This window comes from Manduca sexta, chromosome 26 (genome assembly GCF_014839805.1).
Source record: "Manduca sexta isolate Smith_Timp_Sample1 chromosome 26, JHU_Msex_v1.0, whole genome shotgun sequence".
NCBI lineage: Eukaryota > Metazoa > Arthropoda > Insecta > Lepidoptera > Sphingidae > Manduca > Manduca sexta.
In genome coordinates this window covers 3,575,511-3,601,196 of record NC_051140.1, presented here as the reverse complement: position 1 = coordinate 3,601,196, position 25,686 = coordinate 3,575,511, and the positions used below count along the sequence as shown (strand labels likewise).

Here is a 25,686-nt window from a genome sequence, read left to right as displayed (position 1 = left end):
TGTCATTTGCCTATTACCCTACCTCAAAAACGAGGTAATTATAAAAGCTGGTATTATTTTTACCCTGCTCCCCGCTGCCCTTGTAGGCCATCTACTTTGTACTTTGTTATGACGTCGCGGTGTTCCTTTACTAATGTTGAGGTTTTGTGTACCAAGAGCCTCAGATTTAAGCTCTTTTCTCTACTATTTCTTTAGTTTTGCGACTCAGTAATAGGGACTATCGCTGTATTAAACACTTTAAATCCTAATTAAAGCGTTAAAATAAAAAAGTCGCCTATACGAACCGTAAAAACTCCATAAATTTACTTGAAACACAAAACCTAAACACTGATTCTTTGTTGCGCAATGTTCGGGACTATTTTCCTTCCCGCTCACTCACCGCTCAGAGTCTCACTCATGTCATTCCGTGAAGCCTAGTTGTCAACACGAGATGCTTTTGTTATCGCTGCGCAGTACAATATTTTCCTATAATCAGAGCCATCGAAGCGAATAGATCGTTTTATTTCATATTTGTTGGTTTGATAAGTCGCCTTCTGCACCAGTGTGTGTAAAGGCCTGACTTACAAGAGTACTGCTGTATAAATAACCTTTTGAAGTCGTCAAAGTATCTGTGATTTTAATTAGTAGAAAATGAAGGCTATCCTGTTATACGTTGCTGGTCTGCTGGCTGTTTTGGCTCCTGCTATCGCAACACAATGTAAGTTTTTTCTTTGTTCGTTTTTCAACTTTTTGCGCAGTCATAGTGAATATTAATAGGTTATATTTTTGTCAACACCAATTATAATATTATCCATTGCTTTTAACATTCTTTTGTTTTATTTTAGTAGACATATCGCAATTTTATTCATAACAATTAGATAATTTTACATTTGTATGTGGGTATTTGATCCTAAATATGATTTACCTACTTATTTTGATATTCCATTGGTACGTATTATTTTTTTACTCGTCACTAGCGACTCCTAGCGTAGCATTCTGTACTTGCACCATCAATGCGCAGCCATCTAGCCAAATAAAAATATGGGGGTAATTAAAAACTAGTTTTTACGACGGTAATTATTCGAATATTTATTATTTATATAATGAATGATGCTTAATGGGCATGTCATATTATATGTATTATCTACCGATTCAATTTAAGATTAAGAAAAGTTACCCCTTCTGTACTCGGTTCAGCTACGTCTCCAGAAATGATTTACCGGTCTACTCTCCAAACATTTATCTCCATTAGCTAAATAAGTACACTTCCATTTATATTATATTTGTAATATAAAATAGCTGCCCATAACATTGAGTATGTTTATTTTATTTTCATGTATTTGCGACTGATGTGTATCAAATTCGATGAATGTTTACTCTGTTTTGGTATTGCCAAAGGTATAATTATAAGGTAAAAAATTCTGTGTTTTAATGATACAACATTCTGTTAATCACCAAAAAAGCAAGCAGCAGTTTCTTGTCCGTTCTTCTCTGGTGAGGCTTTCCGAATTTGGTGGTAGAGTTTATTATTGACGACGGGAGGACGGAATCTAAATAAAGCATTTAGTAATTACGTATGGCTTGAGTAAAGCTCAAATTAGTTTGTTGATTGTACGTAGATACCTAGCTCAATATGCGCTGTTAAACAACCCTGATTTTCAGCTGAGCACCACTATTCTGCCGTGATAAGCGCAAAAGTGGTACTTATTTAAAAAAATATATCAATATCTTGATTTTTATGTCGTTAGATAACTTAAAGAAATACCCATCCAATGAACTTACCTAAATAACGGTATTTTGTTTAGAACTTGTTAAAAAAAACCTTATAAAACCCTATCTCTGTTTTACACATAAAACTATACTTACAAAACTTCGATTATCTCGACATAAGGTTTTCAACAAATATTTTCGAGCGTGCGCCAGATGCAAAAATATATATTTTTAAATAACAAAGTAAAATGTCTTTTACCCCTCATGTAATGTTTTTCTTGTTATTGATGTATAGCTATCGGCACTTTACTGCCCATATTATACTTGACATTCACGTCTCGGCTTGTGCAGACTGTATACACAACATAAAAACTATTATATACGACTATACAATAGTGCGTAAATTAGAGCTCTGAGTACTGACCAGGGCCCTTATTCTGTATGGTAGTGTAAACGCGTAACGCGGCTGTGTCATGTTATCTTCTAGAAATGTGCGTGGAATGGTATTCTGTAAGCCAAATTTCTATAGTCTTAAACATGATGTGTTGTGTTACGTGCTTGTTACGCACTGTCAAAATAACGTGCGGGATAGAGAATAAGGCCCCAGCAGTTGAGGGGGTTTCCGCGTTTCAACAAAAACTTCACAATGTAGCAATATTTACTGCAAAATTCCAGGACATACAAGTGAAGTTAAATAAAACCTTGTAAAACATACGTAACAATATACATTATCTACATAAATTAAAATAATAATATTGTCTTTTACTTGACCTTTGCGATAAACTCGCGAAATTATTCATGCGATCGAAGTAATTCCCTCTTTTATCGTATAATTTATTTCTATTTAAGGTGCAGTACTTAAACAATACAATAATATGGACATTGGATATAATAAGAGTTGATACTTGCAACTATATAGTATTTAAATACAAATTACAAATGTAGCTCATTGGATGTGCTGTATGCTTTAGGGAAAGGAACAGATAATAGGAAGGATAGAAGTCTCCAGAAATATCACTCCCATAATAAAGGCATAGCAAACTGCCAGGCCATGCCAATTTCCAGTGAGACCGTAGCACGTTCCGTGATATAGACAAGTAGCAATTGGAGCCGAATTTCTTAAACGGTTGACAAATTTGTTTACAATGTCCTTTTAAAGGGCTTTGCCATTGTTTCAAACGAGATGTTGGCAAAAGCAAATTACTGTTTGTTATTGTACAGTGCAAAAATGTATGATTCTTTTTGAAATGAAATGAAATTATATATTTTATTTATACCTGTAAAATGTTATACATTATTTAGATTCCGTCAATATTAACTCTACCACCAGTGCGGAAAGCAGTTTTCACAAGAGAAGAACAGGCTAGAAACTCTGGTGTTACTCTTTTCAAAATCAGTTCAAGATATAAACTACAGTACGTGATACAGAGAAAAAAGTACAACTGTTTTTTTCATTGTTGTTTAGAGCAGTTCCATTATATGCTAACAAATATGCTCGTTTATTTTATTATACTTTCATATGACAAAAATCGATCGCGGTTGATATTAGCACTTTCTCCTAAGCTTGTTTCACAGCGAAAAAAGATTCTGTGAACAATAATCTTCGAATATAAGTATCTTCAATCAGTTTATCGGATAAATGTAGTTGGTGCAGCTATTTCAGTAGATCTATATATTTATATCGCAGAACGGGTTGATTTTCGATACCAACCTGTTTTGAATCTTCGCATAAAGGCAGGCTATGTGTTGGTGATGTGAATGTTTTGTAAGTTGATACTTGATAGGCCTTTTGTTCAGTCCATTCGACAATTTATCATTTTACGATAAGTAAATAATCTCTTGGAATCATGAGTAGTATTAGATGCCTAGTACACCTCTGTCCACGACATCGGGATGAGGCGTATTTACACTTTATCTTTGTTAATGTCATATACGAAAATAAAACCCATTTCCAGTAAAGTGGTACTGTATATTCATACTATGTATAGAATACAGACGTGTGTGAAGTACCTGTGTTATCAAAGGCACTAATTCTGAGAAAGTGCATTTGAGACACGTGGCCCCTATAATTTATAAATATAAAATAAAGTATGTGGTAGTTCCATCGATATAATATACTAGGAAAGCTTCAACCGCTAGGCCAACACTTCACAGTTTACTAAATCATTATCATAAAACAGGTTTTTGTATCACTTGCTTTGAAACCAAAATAATGAAATGTGCTAGCGCAGCTACTACCTGCGGCAACTTTCGGATCTTTAGTTTGACGTCCTACTGCTAGTTTTTTTCGAACAACATGCGAAATTCTAATGAAAAGATATTATACCTGGATTATATGAAAACGAATGAACATATTAAGTTCTATTTCATATTGACTTGGCAGCTCATGTGGACGCGGAATACCATACAAATAATGAATCGAGAGATCGATTACATGCTGACCCACTGTTCGGCATGGATCTTCATAGAATGGATAGGCCTACTGATATAGCATGTGGTTGGCAGAATTGATATACATACTGTCGAAATTCCTACGCAGATCGAGATGTTACGATGTAACCTTCGCTTAATACGAAAATAAAAACTGACCAGACTCAAATAAATATGGAAATTCTAAAAGATAGTACGGTTTAAACGTGCCTAATGTTCTTTAGCTTAATAGAGAGATAAAAATGATCATATTTTATTTTTTACGGATAGACAAAATACCTTATAATCAGATAAGCGGTATACATAATCATCTCATGTAGAAGGGCATCGAACTCTTGTCATTCAAGGGCGTCTAGGCAATAGAATCTGAAATTTCGCAAAAACAAAGAAAAAATTTATAAGTCTAAGTTAATTCTAGAAATGTGTATTGATTTCTGCTGAATTGTTCCTCTAAATCGTTATTCATTAGTATCAGTATATTCTAGTTCTAGGCTAGTTACGGTTAACTAAATTTTAATAGGTAATAAACTAGCATTATATCGGTCATTACTTATATTATGATGAGATTGATTGTATTTTAGTAATAAAAATATATGTGTATACCTATCCGTTATTAGTAAAACAAAGAGGAGAAATTTTATTTTATTAGTGGTGGATTGCAAACGCAAATTTAAGATAATAAATCTTAATTACATAATTAGGATTTCAAATCTGTTTTAAATAATTTCAAATTATTGTGTTACAGTGCCACAATACACGACTTTAAAATATGAGGAATATTAAAACCTTTGTGTTGTTATATAATGCAATAATATTTAGTTATGCTTAAATGCATTTCAGAGCTTATAATATTTAAATTGTTTGTAACTTGCTGGAAAAAAAGAGGTGGCGAGTTCGTCATTTGTTTGTGTGATCCCCACAGGATAGTGGCAGAATAAAGGCAAATCATTTTAACCTTACCAAATGTTAGTTGGAGTGAAGTGGGCTGACCAAAGATCATATACGACCGTATCTGTGTTTTCACTGGTCGGAGTCCCTATTTAATCTAATTATGTGGTTACAAAAAAAGTATAAATTCCTCTGACTGTGAAGTGGCATGGATTTTGCTAGCTCTCATTAACATTAGAGTATATACTTCACGTAAATGATTATGTGTATTTAAAACATCAGATATCGGAGTCCACTTTGGTTGGAGATAAACAAATATTTCCATTTAGTTACTATGTTTCAACATCAGCCATCTGTCAATAACAGATCAACGCGAGACGTGCTAACGATGTTTGTGTCAGATAAGCAATACGTGCCTCGATCTAGATGCGTGTTATCAGCGAATGACAGCCTCCGCACGATAGATATGATGATAAATGCCTAATGTTGCTTTCTAACATGAGAGTGAGTGAGTGGAGCCTAGTAGTTCGACATATTACCTTTTTTCTTTCCCGTCTTCAGAGTTGTTATAGACGCTATTTGCTAACGCCAAGGGGTCGCCAGTCGACAGCATATCACATGTTTTTTTCTTATTGAAATTGCGACCTAATATTCCACAGAGAACAAAGTAAAACGTAAATACGTGCGTAATAACAATAAAGGAATCCGCCTAGAGGGTTCTAGTAAAGTCGAAAACAAAATCTAGGACACAATATGATCGATGATGAGTTTCTAATGCAATCAAAGAGGGCGTAAACCATACGTCATTAATGTTTATGGACAATTTATAATAAGTTATTAACGCATAATTTCGCAGATGTTAATTAGGAATGACATGGTAAGAATAGTAAAATGCTATTATAAATGAAACTTGTTTTTTCTGCATAATTAGATAGAGTTGATTGATGGTGTAAATATATTGTAAATATGTATGTTTTGATCCGGATAGTCACGGAGTTTAATAATGTACTCTAGGAAATGGGAACTCCCGAGTGAGAAAATATCTCTAGACATACTATAAAATGTATTAAGGAAAAACTTTAATTAACTGCTGCAAGAATATGGTTGTATTTGTGTAGTCGATCATATTGATTTATGATTGTCTCGTATTTGTAAAACTATTGTTTTTACTAATTACTGAGTTTGACCCTGATTCGGATTGTGGAAGTCGCGATATCGTGACCCCGCATTATTTATTGTAACTTGCATGTCCGGAAAATGGTGCAAATATAAAACATAACGTTACGGAAATCGAAACCGCGACCTCAAGTTCGTCACCCAGCTAATCGCCCTACGCCATGGAGGTCGTCGAAATCATAATGAATCATAACAAAGATAAATTCCATTACGCGACCTAATGCCGACAATGTTTATCGTTTAATTGCCCTCACGTACCTAATAGAGATAACAAACATACGCATCGTTCTATATTATTATTCATTATTCGTCATCCATCTTTTCTTATAGCACATGTACCACATTTACGCAGTGAACAATTCTTCCTCAAATCACAATGCATGATCAAAGTTTTGAAAGTCTAATGCATGCGATTCGTCATGTTATTATACCGCCGTGCTAAGCTCAAAAGCGGTATCTCAAAAATAAATCTAGATTTTTATGTCGTCAAATAGCTTAAAGAAATGCCTATCCAATGAACTTACGTACATAAGGGTATCTTGTTTGAAAAACCTTCAAAGAGTTTTCTCTATCTCAGTTTTACTTAAAAAACTATATTTACAAAATTACGATTATCTCGAGATAAGGTTTCCTTACTCCTTGCGAAATAATAACATACAACTGGTCTATAATGGATTTAGCATTATATATTTTATCGTCAACTGACCTAAGAATACATGTTATTGATTTTTATTCACAGACATAGCAGAAATCTTTCCCTCACATCCTGTTGAAATAACTCAAAATAGGTTCATGCCAGATAACCATAATATTGTTGTCCAAAACTATCGATTAAAAGTAAAACCCTGTAGCAAAAACTATATTTAGTATTCGCATCAATATTGTTTAATTGTATTGCTTAGTACTTTTCATGTTATTTTACTCTACTATAATTAAAACTTATCCACTACTGCTCGTAGAGACCACTCCAATAGCGCAAATACGGTAGATTTGCTATAGTTTATTCTTATTGCCATATTCCTTTGCCATAATTATATTGGCCACCATCTCTAAACTGGTAATTTATCGAGAAGTTGCAGCTACATAATATCATAGTATATTTCTGATATGATGGTTTCCTAATGCTCCTTACATGGTCTCATGGTCAGATTTTATTAATTTGTAACTATGAATCATATCGGTGAAAACTACTTGCAATGAAAAATACAGGCATTTAAACAATGATTTGTTAAGATTATTATATAATGATTAAAAGTATATAAATCCGTCTTTTGTTGTGCAAGTTTTCGTTGAACTTCGAGGAAAAAATACACACGGACAAAAACGAACGACGAGGATTAAAAAAGTTCGCAGTCCCAAATCATGTTTAGATTGATCAGTAAAAAATGACGAATTGAATAACTTCTTCCTTTTTTTTTAAGTCGGATAAAAATACATTCCTTTTAGATAGGTACTGTCTTGTTTGTCATGTTATGGCCGAAATTAAAAATAAACGTTGAAGGTCTGAGCCGACGCCATCTGGTAACAACCACATATTACTATCGGGATTAACTCGTTTACAAATAGAAGACGAAAATTTTAATTAACAAATCGATTACACATAATTAGTTAGACACTCTAAAATAAAATTGTCAGAATAAAAACACCTTTAAATGAGTAACAATAGTTTTCTTTGTCAGTGGAACAATGGACGTGATGGCCGCCATCTTGTCGACCGCTCTTGTGGCTGAACTTTACCCATCTATTGTCAATCAATAATAACACAGGCCACAGATAACAAAAGTATTGCTGCTTCCTAGTTTCTTTAACAAATTCTGACATTACTTCCGAGGTAGTCGCGGTATTTCCTTGGAAACTAATTATTATTAAACTGATCATAATACATAGAAAGTATGTGTGGCATTTTTGGTCAAATATTGTGTATGAGAGCGAATTTCCACTACTGATAAATCGGATTTAATTTGACCAATACACCTATATATTCAATTTTTTTTTCAGTTCATGATAGTTCTGACGGATGACTTTCATAAAAGCGCTAATGTTTACCTCATCTTAAACTTGACAGCATGTTGTACGATAAATAAAATTATTCACTACTCGATAACTGATGCACATAGTAATAGTACGAGCGTTGTATTTTATACATTTCCATACCTGGATACAGGTCCCCTCTGTTGATAGAACTTGAGGCTTTAGTCCACTATGCTAGCCTAATGCAGGGTGGTCGACTTCATGTATTTTCAAAATCCTTATGGAAAATTTTCCAATTAGGGTCTAGATTTTCGTCGGGATACCTTCAATCGCTATTTAATATTGATATTAACTGCTGTTTAACTTATAAGTTATAACAATGTGTAAAATTTATTCTAAAATATCCATCACTACTCGGGAATTAGGAACTATTTTCAACCGAAACAATAACTCTAAATATCCGGCGTAATAACCAGTCAGTAATTATAATTGAATGAACCTTTTCCTTATTGCAGGTCACGTGAACCCGGTAAACATCCAGCGGGAATGGATCACCATGCACCGCTCGTGCCGCGACAGCATGCGCCGTCAGATCCAGATGGAGGTCGGCGCCTCGCTCCAGTACCTCGCCATGGGCGCGCACTTCTCAAAGGATAAGGTGCGAAACGCTCGTTTCATTGCCTATGCTTTATAGGGTCAACACTCCACACACCACTAATTCTATTAGGTGAAACTGCTGTGAAACATCACAGCAGTTTCACCTAATAGAATTAGTTAAATGATAATTATTCTTGGCCGGATGTTTCTTCCGATGTATACCTTCAAGCTTATGATAGCGTAAAGAAATATTTCACTCGATTCATTAATTATTTAGTAATGTTGCGAATAAATCAAAATGTTCTTTTTATATAGATAAATAGACCAGGATTTGCGAAATTGTTCTTCGACGCAGCCGGCGAGGAGCGCGAGCACGCGATGAAACTGATCGAGTACCTGCTCATGAGAGGAGAGCTCACTAACGACGTCACCTCGCTCATACAAGTTAGGGTGAGTACACACGCTGACTTTGTTGACATCACTGAAATCTCTATTGCTCTACTTCACTACTCTTACGTTGCTTCAGTTTTTGGGTGTTTCTGACTGACCTATTTTCTTGAATCACAAAGCCATATGGCAAAATTATTGTACTTTTATTCCTCCCAACCCTTAAAACAAAAGTTAAGCTAAATGTAGATCTAAAATGGATCGTCGTTCCATAGGCACCTCAACGTAACAAGTGGGAAGGCGGCGTGGACGCGTTGGAACACGCACTGAAGATGGAGAGCGACGTCACCAAGAGCATCCGCACCGTCATCAAGGCCTGCGAGGACGACCCTGAGTTCAACGACTACCACGTGAGTAGTTTTATCAATATTTATTATACATGTCTCATGTTAATACTTTTATGAAATGAGGAAACAAAACTAATAATTTTGTCCCGTCTTAAAAAATGTTTTAAACCCCTTATTCATAGACTTTTTTATCTAGGGGTTTTTATCTATGCGAGGGCTGCCATGCCGTTAGCACTGAGAAACATACTTGTTCTCACAGCTTTACTCCATCCTTAGATAAAAAATGTCTATGAAAAAGGGAGTAAAAGTATACCAATTTTTATAAGAAATGGAGTATAACCTGATATATTCTCTGCAGCTGGTGGACTACCTGACCGGAGAGTTCTTGGAGGAGCAGTACAAGGGCCAGCGCGACCTGGCCGGCAAGGCCTCCACGCTCAAGAAGATGCTCGACCGCAACTCCGCCCTCGGAGAGTTCATCTTCGACAAGAAGCTCATGGGCATGGATATCTAAATTGTCCGCGCATTGTAGCCCATCGCGTTGTCATGTGAAATAAATATATTCATAACAAAGAGAACAAAGTTATCATGTTCCATCTATTACACCTTATTATGTGAATCAACGCTCTAGCGGTATCACTTGATCACGATTTCGGAATGTTGTTAATTAAAATGATTGCTATCTAAATTGATGGTGATCTACCGAAATCTATTAAAGTCAGTATAAGCCTTTTTTCAATTCTAAATTATTAAGATATCACAAGTGTACGAATAAGTCCATTATTAGACTCAATAGATGTGTACAAAACATTAGATGTAAGAGATAGTGTACTAGAAACGTGTACTCCACTATAGCGTTTATGCAGTCAATTAGTGAAGGGCTCTTTTTGACCAAGTTGTCAAAAATTGCCGGCATGGCATTTTAGATATTTTATTATTTTGTTGATTTTCAGGTCATCGATATCTAGATGATGATATGTAATTAAAATAATATGGCTGTTTATTTTTTCGTGTAATAAATAAAGTTTCAATCACCATTCGTTTTTACTTTCTTACCTATTACTTGCTACCTTGTACGTAGGTACACTTCCAGTATGCTCATGTCTATGTCTTTAGTGCATAGATGAAGATTCTGACTTACAGTTGTTGAAGTCAGATATTTTGTTCATAGTACATTTATTAAAATGTATTAAAAATTATATGAAAGATAGCTTTTAAATAAATAATCGCAAAAGCTTTTTGCATACATTTCATGCGAAAGAAATCAATACACGTGTGATTGTAAGGGGTTATACCTGTTTCACTTCAGCACAAATCGCAATGCGGTAGCGGATAGACTAGTCGCCAGTCGGCGTCACGAGTCAGAGGCATTCTAAACTGACATAAAAATTATGTATAGTTACTGAAAACCGGATAATTAAGAAATTTATAATAATCTTGCAAAGAAAACCATGTGTTTTTTTTCTGTTGAACTCTGGAATAAGATGGATTGTATTGACTGATACTGTACGGGGACCAAGCGTACAAGAGTAATTGCCCCGGCAGGCATTTGTTATATTGGAATTATCAAGGCCAAGTAAAGTTCAATTTAGGGATTGTGGCATGCCATAAAAAGAATCTTAATTCCAAAAGAAATATGAGGAGAAAGGATTCAGGATTAGAACAGGTGAAAGCTCTTCACGGCACTAGCCAGTCTTTCATGGGAGTATGCATATACCACGCATAGACGCATGTCTAGATACACCCTCTGTAATAAATTTTTGAACTGAATTGATTCATTACAGACGGCCTTAGGGGGAAGCGAACCGAGCAACCGGGCGGATGACCGAGGACTCGCGCGATGCCTTGTAGGACCTTTACGATTTTACCGTCAAAATTTTTGAAACAGGGAACGTGCTCGGTCCGGGGCTTCGCTTATTTTTTTTTTTTTTTGCTTTCATTTGGAGCCTCGCGTCCTTTCGGGTTGCCACTGTGCATCATTATGAGCACTTCTTCCTATGAACTTATCTAAATATCAGAGTACTATTTGGAGAATGTTCCTGCTAGAGACCAAAAGACCCTTAAAAATGTGCAATTACCAATAGAAACAAAACTTATTTTTAAAATAACGTTTAATTCTAAACTATATTCCTACAAAAACACTTAAACAAAATACATTATAAATTAAATCTTGTAGAAATAAAATTCTTTGCTATGTTTTTAATAGTACGCACGTTCAACAATTAAATCGCAGTACTGTATCCTATATTAAAGTTCTATAGCCTTCTTGGCTTTATAAATTTTTGGGAAAGGTACATTTTAACCATATTTCGCGTATTGCTCGAGCTGTTGAAATCCGCCACCACACAATTTACTTCTCCGTTGTGGTATTATCTTTTCTACCCTTTGACTCCTTTGCAATTTTCTTTACTCCTCTCTTCATGTGGAGCTCGTTAGGTATAGGCAACTGTCCAATGGCGTCCACTCCTGGACCAGGCCTCAACTTGCGTACAAATACTACCTTTGTATGCAGCGACTGGGACGGTATAAGACGGTTGCGACAATTGTAGAAGTGATAGTCTCTGAAAGTAAAGATATGGTGGTTATTCGGGGAATGGGCATGATACTATCTATACTTTAAAGGTTAATCCATTAAAAAGTAGACACGTGATATGATCTAATGAATAATTATAAGTAAATGCTCCTGTGGTTCTGGAAATTTAACTAAGGACTTCCAAGTTCGCAACGCGTTGGTATAGGGATTGCACTATAGTAAAATGTGAATGCAAGTTCTCAATTGAGCTTGATATATTATAATATATTAATAATAACAGTAACATACCAAACCATATCTACAATTATAGATATAGGCTGGTACGTTACTGTTATTATTAATTTATTTACTATTTTTATTGTAGGTACAAGCCAATTTAAGTATTAATTATGGCTGCTGCAACGCGCTTGCGCCACCGGGGTTGCACATATCTCCTATTGAGGTTTTCTATATTATAGTCCACCTTTTTTTTTTCTTTTTTTTACGCGGTGAAAGTCTCTTATTGCTACCGCCCATTCTTCGCGGGGGGCGACTGAGCGGTTATGTTGGGGTAACCGTTGCCTTACGACCCGACAATTGAAGCGGCCCGGGACCCTCGGGCGGCGGTCGAGCCGAGTCCCTAACCAATGAACCTAACCTAAGTCCCTACGCAACGGCCTACCAACTAAAACTCCGCGTTGACCCTCTTCGGCGCATAAGGGACGACTGCGGGCTTCCCGAGACAGCAGGTCCGAGTCTTCGTCCACGGCCGCCCCTGCGCGGTGCCGCCTTGCGACCCGTCTCCTAAATGTGGGGGGGCTTCTAAGCCCCCTGCTGCCCGCCGACGACCCCCTTCGTGGCCCCTATTAGTCGCCTCTTACGACAGGCAGGGGACACCGTGGTGGAATTCTCCTAACGCCCCCATTCCACAAGGCGGGATATTATAGTCCACCTGACTATTTTTCACTAAAACTAAATAAACTTTAACCAAGATCACTTGAACTGTGTGATATAACCGTATAAGAATAAAATGATTCCATTAAATATGAATACTTTTTACTAACATACACATATTTAATATAAATAATTATGTTTATAGATATTTAAGTGCATTAATGAATTTACGATGCGACCCGATAAAAAAAGATTGTGTAAGACTGGGTTACAGATGTTTACACAATATATAGGTAAAGTTGAGAAACCTTATATCAATAAACTGGAACGGCGAGTATACACGGCTCTCAATATTCCTCTTATATTCCTTCCAGCGACATTTCAAATACTCATTGTTCTCCAAAGAATAATGCTTCTTACAGTTGTATTCGAATAGGCCTTTCTCGAATATAGGTAGAATGCGGTAATCCTGCCCTATAACTTTTGATATTTCTGGAAATAAGAACGACAACTTTTAATTGCACCCAGAGCGTCAATTATTTCTTACAATCATTCTAATCGAAGGACAGCTCTAACGTTACCTATACGGCTATCAAAGCTGTTCTCACTAAAACGTCCGTAATTGCAAAAAGATGGATTCGACCCCATAGCTGGATTAGGGCCCCCTGACTATATTATGTTGAATAGTGTTGGCGAGTGTGCCAGTTAGGTACTTGTTACGTGCAGTGACCGTTAGCTTCTCGGCTCATGTAGGTATAAAATTTGTGTTTTGGGCCCAATGTTTTTGAAGAGTGTAAATGGCTTATTAGGCACAAGGATAGTAGGTAATTAAAAATTTTAACTTTACGTAAGTATATCTATGAAGGTATATCAAGTAAAATGGGATGCCAACAATTTATTTAGGGTCTTTTACTTATTGTATAATTTTTACTTACTTACCTTCATTTATTGATAGAATCAGTTTTGGTCTTAAAATATGATCACAAGAAATGTCTTTGTCCGCCATTTTTTATTTGTGTGTGATATTCTCAGAATAATAATCTAGTGCACTTTTTTTTTAGCGACAAGATAAATATGGACGAATAAGTATTCAATATGATATATACTTTTTAGTCAAAAAAACTTAAATTCTGACCATGGACCCGTAGGCAATGACCGTATCTATAAAAAAGATTCATATAAGTACTCCTCAGAAGTACTCAGTCAATTAACCGACTTAGATTTTTATTTGAAAGTATACACTTCCAGATTGGACCAATACATATTTTTTTTTTTAAATTGATTCATCAGTTAGGTTTTTAACAAACAAAAATAACTGGAATAATATGTCGTCCAAATAAGTAATCGAAATTGCGATATTGCTTTCCTATGACTGCTTCACTGGTTTTTTAAAGTTGAGTTTGATTGGAACAACTTCTTACATACACGTATGATTTCACCTTTTCAGGGATAGGCAGAGGTGAAACACTTCAGCGCGATAGTGGCAATGTGCGTAACACGACTGCGCTATCGAAGCAGTATATTTATGACTGCCTCCCCTCTTGACACTCACTGACTATTGTAACAGAAAACTAGCAATAACCCAGACATAACTCCCTCATATAATTCTGCTAAACTACCCATTTTAGTGGAAAATCCACAAGAGCATTACTGAATATTGTCCCAAGCACATTTGTTCTGAACCGTTTACCATTAAAAATAAAACAAATGACATATTTATAAAGTATTTAATACTGAATATTATAATATAAACATGGTTGCAGCTCGTAACACAGAATTTGGTTTTAAAAATGGAAGGTATATAATTCAAGAGCTACATTTACATATCAATGGTGTATATAGCCACTATGGCAGCTAAAATAAACAAAATAAAAACATATTTTTTAACTCAAAACATCTTTCAACATAAAACGATCCTTCTGTTCACATTTAGTTCTTTGATATATTACCCACTTGTGTTTAACAATATATACCTACGCAGTGTACTCGTATTCATTCATCCATGTATTATACTATTAATGTATACATATTATTCAATATATTTTATAGTCGTAACAAATTAATACGTAGTATTCATTTTATGGCATTTTTCTTAACATTTCTTTTCCATCTATCATCCATTTTCAATAAACGATCCCAAGCTCAATCTTCAATCCGATTCGGAGAATGAACTCATTTGTAAGCATGTCAAAAAACCGATTCGGGATCCAAACTCAGGATCTCAGCGCCATATTCGAACCGCGTATGCAGTATAACTCCGCCATCGGGGCAGTCAAACAACCTATTTAAAATACTGTTATTTTCTTGAAATAATATTAATTTAGTCCATGAGTCCTCTTTATGTGCCGGCGCAAAGTATCCTTCGACACAAAATTATTCTTGCACACGTTACAGCTGTACTTCTTCTCTCCAGTGTGGACAACCTTGTGTCGGGTGAGGTCTGATTTTGTGTAAAATAAGTTGTGGCACACCTCGCACGGATGGTTTCGCTCTTTCTTGTGAACATTTTTAATATGATTGTTCAGTAAACTTCGCGTAATGAACGTTTTAGGGCATATATTACAATTGTAATTGGGTTTGGTCATCCCATGTTTTTCCACTAGATGTAACACCCGATAATTTTCTTGAAAGAATCTTTCCGAACAATACGGGCATGGAAAGCGCAATTTTCGCTCAAACTTAACGCCGTGGACAGATACTTCGTGACTTTTCTTTTCCGCCTTCGATGTAAAAATGACGTCACATTGTTGACATTTAAAAGGCTTGTGGGATCGGAACCTATGTAAATTTAAAAACACTAAGTTGGAAAATCCAGCTCCACAAATATGACAGACGTGCTTCTGGAAATGTTTGTTCATGTGAATGTTCAATAACCTGAAAACGCGAAAGCCTTCAAGACATATTTGGCACCTGAGCTCGCCGTTCTGTAACCTGAAAGGAACTAGCAAATGCTCCTTAGAGACGAAAGCCACATCGTGTTCGGTGGACAGGTGGTTCTTTAAAGTTTTAAGATTATCGATTTTTTCATTACATAATTTGCAGCATATATTCGATACTTCCACTTTGACCAATCTGTTTTGTTGGGTGATTATTTTTTTCTCAATAGTCTCAATGTCGTGCGTGGTGTTGTGTTCTCGGAGAGAATCTATGTCGTTGAATGGTTCCTGACAGCAGAAGCATCTGTATCGACTCTGGTTCCACTGGAACACACAGAGGGTGGAGTTGGACAGCAGCAGGAGAGAGTTCTGGCGCAGTATGGGCCCGTTGCCTCGTCGTTCAATTATTCTCTGTACGTCGCTTCGGGCCACAAGTTTTGCTAAAACAAATCTACATATAAATACAAAATAAATTATTATAATCCAACCGCTTTATTCGTTTTGCTAGTCACGCGTTTTACGTTACACCAAGCAATCTACAATGAAACATATCAAACATTATATCAATATAGCTGCATTGCTCAATGCTCAGCACATAGAATTTCAAAAATGACAGAATCCACATTAACCTGTTTAGAGCGTGGCATTCACTTCTAGTTTACTCTATTGGTACATTTTATGAAACGTCAAGCTGTTTTGGTGCTTGGTGGCTCAGTTTCATATATTTAAAATTAAGTTTTCATACACACCTTCACTGTTCTTTTTGCGATACTCTTCATATTTGGCTCTCACTCTTTTCGATATGTCTTTTTTCGGCCGACTGTTTTTTATTTTAGCCAGGACTTCTGTAAATTTCAAAAGAAGGAAAGTTTTAGGCACAGTTACCCAAAAATAAGAAAATATTGCCTCACTTATAGAATCCCTTATAGCACCACTTTGTTGTCTGCGAAGACTCATATGGGTATCAAGTTAAATTATATTATTAGTTAAAATTTATATCAAATACCTACCTCTACATACTCTTGCAACTGTGAAAAAACTACTATTTGTATGTTGAATAGATTGCGAGTTCACAAAGGAATCAAACAATATAGGCTATTTTCCCTTTCACCTAGAATCATGAAATTTGGCAAAAAGCAATATCTTATACACATGTTAAGGAAACAATTTGAATATTGTATACATATGTACCATGTATATTAAGAAAAAAGCGAGTTTGTATCTACGGAAGCCATGATCACAAGTCCATGCTGGTAAGTTTGATTAGCTGGTTCCAACTAAACCCAATTATTTCAATCATACAATTTGCATTGCTTGCATGGGCGCAAAATTAGTTTTACAGAGGTGAATCTGCAGCTACGCTCTATACATAATATCCATTTTTATTTTGCAAATTCACATTGTGCGGGTTTTTTAAAATGCTTTATCAAAAAAAAAACTGTGGTTGATAGTTCTCATTATTGTAGATTTATTCAGTGACATATATTTCTTGCACTTTATTTCAAGGTGGGGTATACTTGCACCTACTTGCACCCCCGTTCCGGCCCCATGACTGATTGTATTAACATAAATAGACATACAAGGTGTAAGTAAGTAGATTACCTTACCATCATCAGTGGAGATGCTTTCCGACTTATCATCACAGTTCGCATCTTCAGTAGCAAAATCTTCATATTTTATTTCAACATCACTGTTATCAATCACATTTGAATCTGTTAAAGAACATGAAATAATCAAATTCTATAATACGCTGTTTATATACTTCAATAGCATGGTAAATTAATATGCAAAAAATATGTCTTCGAGCTAAACAATTACGACTCTATTTTAGAATTAAGATTAAGCATAGAATTGTTATTGCCAAAAATACCTTCTGATTTCTGCAGATTTTGTACATAATTTACAAATTCTTTTTCAGATTCAAGGACCATTCTTTTATATGCCGTTGCTTTTTGCAGCTCTGTGATGCATTCTTCACATATTCCCCTGCTGGCAGTGAGCTTACCAAGTGTTTGGCAAGAAATCTGTGTTGTAAATAATAATATGACAGTATTTGGATTTTTATGGAAATATTTGTTTTTATTCAAATAAAGTTGATCTATACACGATCAGCCGCCAGGATGTCCACTGCTGAACATGGGCCTCCCCCAAAGATTTCTAGGTCGAGCTTTTGGAAGTGGCTCGCATCCAGCAACCTCTTGTGGGTTTTATTAGATCATCGATCATGGGTGAACAAGCTGGCAAGCGCGGCACTGGATCTGTACATACTTACTTCTATATTCAAGGTATCTCTCAAGAGATCAGCGTACGCTTCTTCTCGCCCAGACATTTTAGTCTCCAAAGAAATGTCATTTGAGCATCTATTTTTCAGACAGCATCGACATACATCGAATAACGTCCAATCTACAGTTTGTTTATTAAGTAGTGCCATTTCCATTGCCAGATTACATACAACCTCTGAAACAATTTAATACTTATAGAGCTCAAAGTGAGATTTAATAATGTTTATATGGCTTTTGTATTCTCTAGATATTTAACAAACCTTTAAGTTTATATCATAGAGACATTTTTATTGTAGAGTTTTTCTATAACAACCATGATTACAACTCAACCAATCATCATTTGAATCATGTGTCTTCAATCCAATTCCAATTTATTGTTTAACTTTAACAATTACACATACAGTATTACTACTTGCACGATGCATCACTAATATCATAATTTATAAAACAGGTCCTAATAGTTGCCGTATTATTATAATTTTTTTCTATGGTATAAAGCCAAAGTACGAAGCAGTAGTTGCATCAAATCAATTCAAAACAAAACTCCGTCAGGCTTGCCTACAATAATTATGAATTCTGTCAACATATGAAAGCAATCCATCAAAATCTTGGTCACAATCAAGAAAGTCAAAATCCATCAAACATTAACAAAGGGTATGTCCACAGTACATATCTGTTAATTATTTTTTATATAGAGAAATATTCTAAGATTTTTATGCAACCAAAATATAATTTTTCAGAGAATACTTACAAAAATACCTAATCTACGTTTAACAGCAATGATCAGCAATGATAAAACGCAAATGGCAAAATTTGACACTTTATTTAATTTCGTACTAGCCTTGTATCATATCTTTAGCAAAAAAAACTATTTGTTTCTTTTTTTTACAGCCAACATACGAAATCACTCTCTCTTTCTAACAAAAAAGTTACGGAATAGCAAAGGTAAACACTACATAACTGCTACATACGTGTTCGATAAAATACATTATTTTGGTGAATTATTGTATGAAAACATTATGAATACGCAAAGATGCCAATGTTGTCTCTCAGAAAATTGTTACAAAGATATAAATAATGTATATTTCAGATCGGGAAAAACCGAAATATACTCAAAAATGCTACTTGAAACTTTCGATATAAGAGTAAGTTTATTTTTATTTTTAAAACGATACTTTCCAGTTTCCAAAATTATAATTTAAAATACACTACATATAATATGACCCATATACCCTGAAGCAGGGTCTGCTGTTATTTTTTTTATAAAAGGATATGCTACCATTGCAAAATTCTTTTATTTCCTATATTTCTGAAATCAAATATTTTTTCTGACAGGTAGCCGATTATGATGGTAAAAGCCTAATATGTGAGGAGTGTATTACTAAGCTGCGGGAAGCAATTGACTTCAAGCACCAAGTGCTGCAGGCACAGGCTATCTTCTTTCAAAGCCTGACCACCATAAAACTTGAATTACCGGCTGCCATTGGTAAATTTATATTAGATATCACCAAGGATACAACTCACCTGATGGTAAGTGATCACCATCACCCATGAACATCTGCAATACCATTTTTTTTTTATTTATTCATAGCCATGGATACATATCTGCAATACCAGGGGCATAGTGTTGCTATCCTTGCGGGTAGAAATATACTTATAAGCTCTGAATGTGTAAGAATGAAACAAACAAACATACAGTTATAATATTAATAAAGAAGAAATTATCAACTCAGTAAAGGATAAGACTAATATCACACAGTAGGTACATTTTATGTACATGAGGCTCCACCTGCATGAAAAAGTTATTCCAGGATAAATATTTTCCTGGGATAAAAATAGCTTATATTGCTCAGTAGATGAAATAAGTTTGAGAACCTATGGGCCTTCAAGTTTCTAGTGAAGTGATTTTATGATGTCCATATCTATATTATACAAGCTCACAGCTTTATCTGTAAAGAGGTAGGCTGATGGACAACTAGAGCACCCACATTTTGGCAAAATGATATTATATGATTTTTATTACCCACAATGTCGTTTTCTTATCATGGAGATATATTTCATATATACATTTCAATTATTTGTTAAATCCTAACATTATGTACTGTAATCCAGGCTAAATTCTATATTTTATTATCAGTAGATAAATTAATTTTTAATTTTAGATAATCTCCAATCAGAATGTGATGAAAATCAGCCAAACATAACACTTGAAACACATTATACTGAACTTGAAGATGACCAAAAAGTTGAGAATGAGGGTTTTGCTGACAATAACTGGAACAGACAATGCCAAGGTATGATATTAATATTATACTTCTGTAAATGAAGCAGTCAGTATATGAAACATTGTGCATATTGACCAGAGGTTCCCAAACTATTACTCATAGACCCCTTTCAACATTTTGCTGGTTCTGGTGGACTTTTCTTTTAGGTTTCGCATAGAAAGTGCATTATAAATACCGCCCAGCCTTTGTGGAAGGTTGTGTTGGGGTCACCGTGTCTCTTATGCCCCTTTTATCATTATCTGCCTCCATTGATAAGTGTAGTAAAGCCAACATTTTAGTACTTTTCTATCAAACCAGATAAATGTTCATGGCCCCTCGCTTATGAATTTTGGACCCACATTATTGGGTCACGCCAAAATAGACCCCCATTAAGTCTCCCGTGGACCCCTGGGGGTTCACCTGGACCACTTTGGGAATCAATGGTATGGACGAATAATACCGTTAAATGCAATTAGTGAAATGAAATTAATATTATTTCGATTATTATATTAATGTATTGGCGGCCTTGCTGCTCAGCCAGGAACAACTAGTGAGCGAGATATATATACAGGGGAATACGAAGGATGCCTGACAGAACAGTGTGGGTGCTTGTTATTGTTCTGAGAGTGTAGGCTCAGAAGTGAGTAAATGTCGCCATGTTCATTGAAGTGTCGCTCGTCGTTTTGCCCGTTTTGCGTGGCATGGACACAACTCAGAAAGGCAAAGTCGTTGCTCGGGTCATTACCCGGCCCAACTAAAGTGCAATTTAGAGTATATTTTTCTTGAACTATAAAAAAAAAATCATTGTGTTACCGACATTAGTGACCTCTACCTCTGAATACGGAAATTTAAACGGAGTATTTAGAATATTTTCTTTTGATATCTGATTATGTATCTGTGCCCATTATATCACTTCCGTTTGGTCACTTACCAAAATAATTGTACATGTGGTTTTATCATTTTCATAGTGATATATATAATATATTTCATAATTACAATACAGGACAAACACTTGTAGTCAAGGTGGATCCTAAACAAATTATACAAGATAAAGTAAACTTTATGGACAATGAGAAAAACGTAATCGTTGAGTACAGTAATACAAATAAAACTAACAGAAGAAAGTGCATTAAAGAGGGGATTAAAAGCAAAACAGTCCAAAGAAATAAAATACCTAAAGTGAACAAAGGTAAGTGATAGATTTCTTTGACCTTTAAATTTTAATAAAGATTTTGGACAGGAAAAAAAAGAAAAGAAAAGAATTTCATTATAATCGTCATAAATTTTGTGCTGATTCTCGTTGTGATTTACGGTTATAAATTCATGTAATTATAAACATAGCGAGCTGTAGCTCATATAAATGTAAAAAACAATGTTGTAACATGTTTTTTTTTTAAATATAATTTGTATTTAATTTCAGTAAAGTCATTGAAAACGAAACCTTCCAATCGACAAACTAAACACATTGACGCGCACAAACACCAGAGAGAAAACACCATCAAACTGCTACTCAATTCTAATGTGTGTCTCTTTACCTCGTACAAGACTAAATTCGGCTGTTACTTGTGCAAAGAGCGGTTTCTGGATATAAAAACTTTAAGGGAACATACAAAAACGCACTCTAACGACAAGTATATAGTGTCGAGTGTGAATCATCTCAGAGGGCTTTCGTATAAAAATGTTGATATATCAAACCTGGCCTGCAAAATGTGTGAGCAAACTTGCCAGGACCTTACAGAGCTACAGACGCATCTAAGCGCATCACACGGTGTAGAGTTCAGCGGGAGTGACAACTTCCTGACGCCATATAAATTGGAAAACGGCTTGCAGTGCACCATATGCCGACAAAAGTTTAACACATTCCTTCGTCTGTCGATACACATGAACACTCATTCAACTAACAATGTGTGCGAAATTTGTGGAATGTCTTACATCAATCGATCGAGTCTAAGGCTGCACGTACAGGCGTTACACCGAGAGAAAACATGCACCCTTTGCCCCTCTAATTTCCTCAATAACTCTACTAAAGTGAAACACATGAGGACGGTCCACGGGCTGGCCGATTACAAAAGACATTGTTCGTTGTGCGAGAAGACATTCCGTTACTCGTACTTGTTACTGGATCATAACATCAAGGATCACGGTGCTAAACGGAGCTACAGCGAGTGTGGCGAGTGCGGGAAGAAATTCCCGTCGGAGAACAACCTGAAGGTTCACATCCGAAACGTGCACGTGAAGGAACGCAACTTCCCGTGCTCGGCGTGCGACATGCGGTTCTTCACGAAGTTCGACAAGCAGCGCCACGAGCGCACGCACGAGGACGCGCGCTCCTTCCCGTGCGCGCACTGCGACACGCGCTTCAAGACCAAGGACTCCTGGCGCCGGCACACCAAGCGCCAGCACGACGCGCGACCCACCACCTGAACCGCGTTACAAAATGTACTGTGTGCCAACTGCGGAGCATGCCATAGGACATGTCAAACGAGTAAAAAGGAACCTTCGTGAATGGTGTAATTTTTGTCAAATATATAATGTCGAAGAAGTGTTACCATTGTTTGAGTTTACTGGGGTAATCATAAACACCTGCCAATTGTTACTAGCAACGCCATTTTGGAACATTGATCACACCTTGCGAAGTTGAGCCTTCGCCATACAGAGAGCGGGGCTGGGCGGTGACTGGCACGTCGCGTATATTTGGCGGGCGAACTACTATGACAATGTATGGGAGATGTCACACGGAAACTGCTACTTAGTTGAGCGTGGTGTTAAGCGCTAGAACGCAGGCGAATTCATAACAATTCTGTCCAACTGGGAATTTTGTAATGTCTTATTCTACCCAAGTTAGGGATTTTCCCTAATTCTACTAGGTATACTATTTATTGTATAAAATATTACATAAATTATTATTGTATAAGTAATTGTAATAAACTATAATGTTAGTAATAAGAGTTAAATAATAATAAAAAAAACAAATTTGCCTGTTGAACCCGCGAACAACCAGTACATTATTAATTCACAAATTAAAATTCATATAATTTTAAATAATGCCTCATATTAGCAATTGTCACTAACATGACTGTTTAGCACGCTTTGACACGAAAATTCGCATGCTAATGAAATCACTAAGTACTAGATACACCCTCAGTGATAGATTATTCACTTCAATTGAATAATTATAACACTTCAAATAGTATTAACTTATCTGAATATGTAAACTGTTCAAACCTGCCCCGCGAGACGTGACGTAGCATGTGAGAACACGCGTTGCGCCTCCACCACATTTTCGTCACGCCATGTCGACAATACGAATACCCAGCCATGCTTTCTGAGCGTCGAAACCTTTAAAAACGTGCAATGGCAAAATATCATTAATAATCAAACCATAGGTAGTCTGTGAAATAAATATTTATTTATTTATGTAATAAAAATGAACATTCAGCGAAGTGTATTTGAGTAAAACACGTTTGTATTCTATTTAGTAAGTGTGGAACGAGCGCGCCTTCCCTTCGCGTGTCGGATGAGCTCATTCAGAGACTGCGCCGGCGCATACCGCGACTGGTACAGGTAGAAATGGTTGTCTCTGCAACAACACGCGAGACATCACATTGTCGAAAGGATAATATTCCTAAACTTAGTACTTACCTAATAACTTCATTCCTTCGTCTGATAAACCAATAGATAACAAAATAATGAGTCATGACGTCACAATATTATCATTCAATATCAGAAATAGATGGTTTTATACAGCATTCAGTTTCCAAAAAGTTTAGTTGCAGTATAAGTATATAACGAGTACTTGACGCTAGGAAACAGGAACGGTGCTCTCTGCCTGCCAATAGCTTTCTCCTTAAACTGCAGCCAGCGACACTTGAGGAACTGGTTTGTGACTAACGAGCAATGTCGCCGGCGGATGTAATCGTACTTCTTACTCTCGACCAGCGGCAACACGTCCGACTCACTGAGGAAATTAGCTAGTATATCTGGAATTATATTGTACACAACGTACTTACAATATTGATCTAATAAATAGTTCTAACTGGAATACTACGTGAAATGACAGCTCATTACAATGTCCACCAGTGGCGAAGGGTTAAATTTTTCAAAAGGTAACCTGGTGCAAAAATAAATACTTTAGTTAACATATCACAACCAATTTAACACAAAATAAAATCTAAGACAAACGTAAATAAACCTAAAAGGTAAGCCGGTAAGAATTGGATTGGATGAACGCTTCGCCACTGATGTCCACTCATTTTAGCTCCGAAGTGCAATACCAGCTGAGAGTCAAATTACTGTCGGATCGTAAGATCTCTGCAATTCGCTTAACAGATATCAACACCACCTCAAATGACATTCTAGTCACACCATATGACGGATTTGGACAGCTAAGTTTTTTTCGTTAAATAGCGCCGACTCATCTGACAACACGCGCTCAAATAACCACTCTAGTTGCAGTTTAAGTTTTGTTTCTTAAATATTCCAATATTTTAAATGTCTTCTTAAGATACTACTCAAAAGTGAGATTAGTTTTATTAATAAAGTCCTAAGAATTGTTAACTCTTCGCCTATCTACAGTCAAAACCCTATAAATTCTTCTTTTAAAGCCGGTAGCGCCACAATTGCTTTGGCCTCTGCTGTTGTGGATATCTATGAGCTGCTGATGCCTAAACAATATGTAACAATGCATGTAACCGACATCTGCACATTGTCCCTATTCTGATACAATAAATCGATCACAAGCCTCACCTTTATCCACATTTAGGTCTGGTTTTTTTCTTTCAATATGACCACATGCCGGATAATCACAGCGGTTATATTGCTGTTCCATTAGAAAAATTGTAAATTCGCTCAAAAAATAAATAGTTCAAAAAATTAAATAAAGCAATTAATAGTTTTCAACGTCGATAGTTTGTGTCATGCTCGTTTATTTTTTTTTAGGAATTATTATCAACCATTAATAAAAAATATAAGTATTAAACCTCAGTATTAAACGGTCAGAAACCAATATTATAATTCTCTTTGGAAACCAAAACGTAAGTAAAATGCTCGTTTGAGATTTGAGCATTGACTATTATAAGCATAAAAGTATGAAATACGGAAAGATTTAAGAATAAAAAGATAGTTTATAGAATATCAGATGCAGGTTTTGCTCGCGTGATAAACCTTTCCCATTACAATGGTCCTTAAAACACTAGCTGTTCATAGCGTCACCAATACGACGCCATCTACTTATTTAAAATATCTGATTAAAAACTTTAATTATTTATCATGAGATCAAATTACCGGAATAAAAGGTAGTGTATGTGTTAATCCTATCTAAATTCGTTAAGATGTTTCTGAATTTACTTCTAATAAACATATTTAAGCATTTGC

The 25,686-nt window shown here is 35.7% G+C and overlaps 4 protein-coding genes across 10 annotated transcripts; 2 read left to right on the top strand and 2 right to left on the bottom strand.

Annotated features, from left to right (window-relative positions):
• Window positions 1-196: 196 nt before the first annotated feature.
• LOC115450040 (ferritin subunit) lies at window positions 197-10,522 on the top strand. The gene is made up of 5 exons (XM_037443719.1): window positions 197-697; window positions 8,670-8,812; window positions 9,067-9,201; window positions 9,414-9,548; window positions 9,844-10,522. Exons 1-5 carry the CDS (start codon window positions 631-633, stop codon window positions 9,997-9,999), a joined length of 636 nt encoding a protein of 211 aa, XP_037299616.1. The 5' UTR covers window positions 197-630; the 3' UTR covers window positions 10,000-10,522.
• A 1,056-nt stretch (window positions 10,523-11,578) lies between these two features.
• LOC115450064 lies at window positions 11,579-14,147 on the bottom strand. Its single transcript, XM_030178031.2, has 3 exons — window positions 13,831-14,147; window positions 13,200-13,383; window positions 11,579-12,046 (listed from the first exon to the last, which is right to left on the bottom strand). The coding sequence occupies exons 1-3, from the start codon at window positions 13,895-13,897 to the stop codon at window positions 11,836-11,838; spliced, it is 462 nt and encodes a 153-aa protein (XP_030033891.1). The 5' UTR covers window positions 13,898-14,147; the 3' UTR covers window positions 11,579-11,835.
• A 457-nt stretch (window positions 14,148-14,604) lies between these two features.
• Window positions 14,605-25,275, bottom strand: LOC115450062 (zinc finger protein 585B). Of its 7 annotated transcripts, none has more exons than XM_030178023.2 (9): window positions 25,060-25,273; window positions 23,956-24,293; window positions 23,539-23,652; window positions 19,574-19,607; window positions 18,040-18,224; window positions 17,638-17,791; window positions 17,375-17,479; window positions 16,517-16,612; window positions 14,605-16,207 (listed from the first exon to the last, which is right to left on the bottom strand). In XM_030178023.2, exons 4-9 carry the CDS (start codon window positions 19,605-19,607, stop codon window positions 15,207-15,209), a joined length of 1,575 nt encoding a protein of 524 aa, XP_030033883.2. In that variant the 5' UTR covers window positions 23,539-23,652; window positions 23,956-24,293; window positions 25,060-25,273; the 3' UTR covers window positions 14,605-15,206. The 7 variants fall into 7 exon arrangements, with proteins under 7 accessions (XP_030033883.2, XP_030033887.2, XP_030033886.2 ...); XM_030178030.2 differs by having other exon boundaries at window positions 16,022-16,218; window positions 19,574-19,712; window positions 25,060-25,275; XM_030178027.2 differs by lacking the exons at window positions 23,539-23,652; window positions 23,956-24,293; window positions 25,060-25,273 and adding an exon at window positions 18,310-18,431 and having other exon boundaries at window positions 19,574-19,605.
• LOC115450061 (zinc finger protein 808-like) lies at window positions 18,894-22,861 on the top strand. The gene is made up of 5 exons (XM_030178020.2): window positions 18,894-19,194; window positions 19,385-19,535; window positions 20,212-20,343; window positions 21,317-21,502; window positions 21,734-22,861. The coding sequence occupies exons 1-5, from the start codon at window positions 19,069-19,071 to the stop codon at window positions 22,735-22,737; spliced, it is 1,599 nt and encodes a 532-aa protein (XP_030033880.2). The 5' UTR covers window positions 18,894-19,068; the 3' UTR covers window positions 22,738-22,861.
• Window positions 25,276-25,686: the final 411 nt, after the last annotated feature.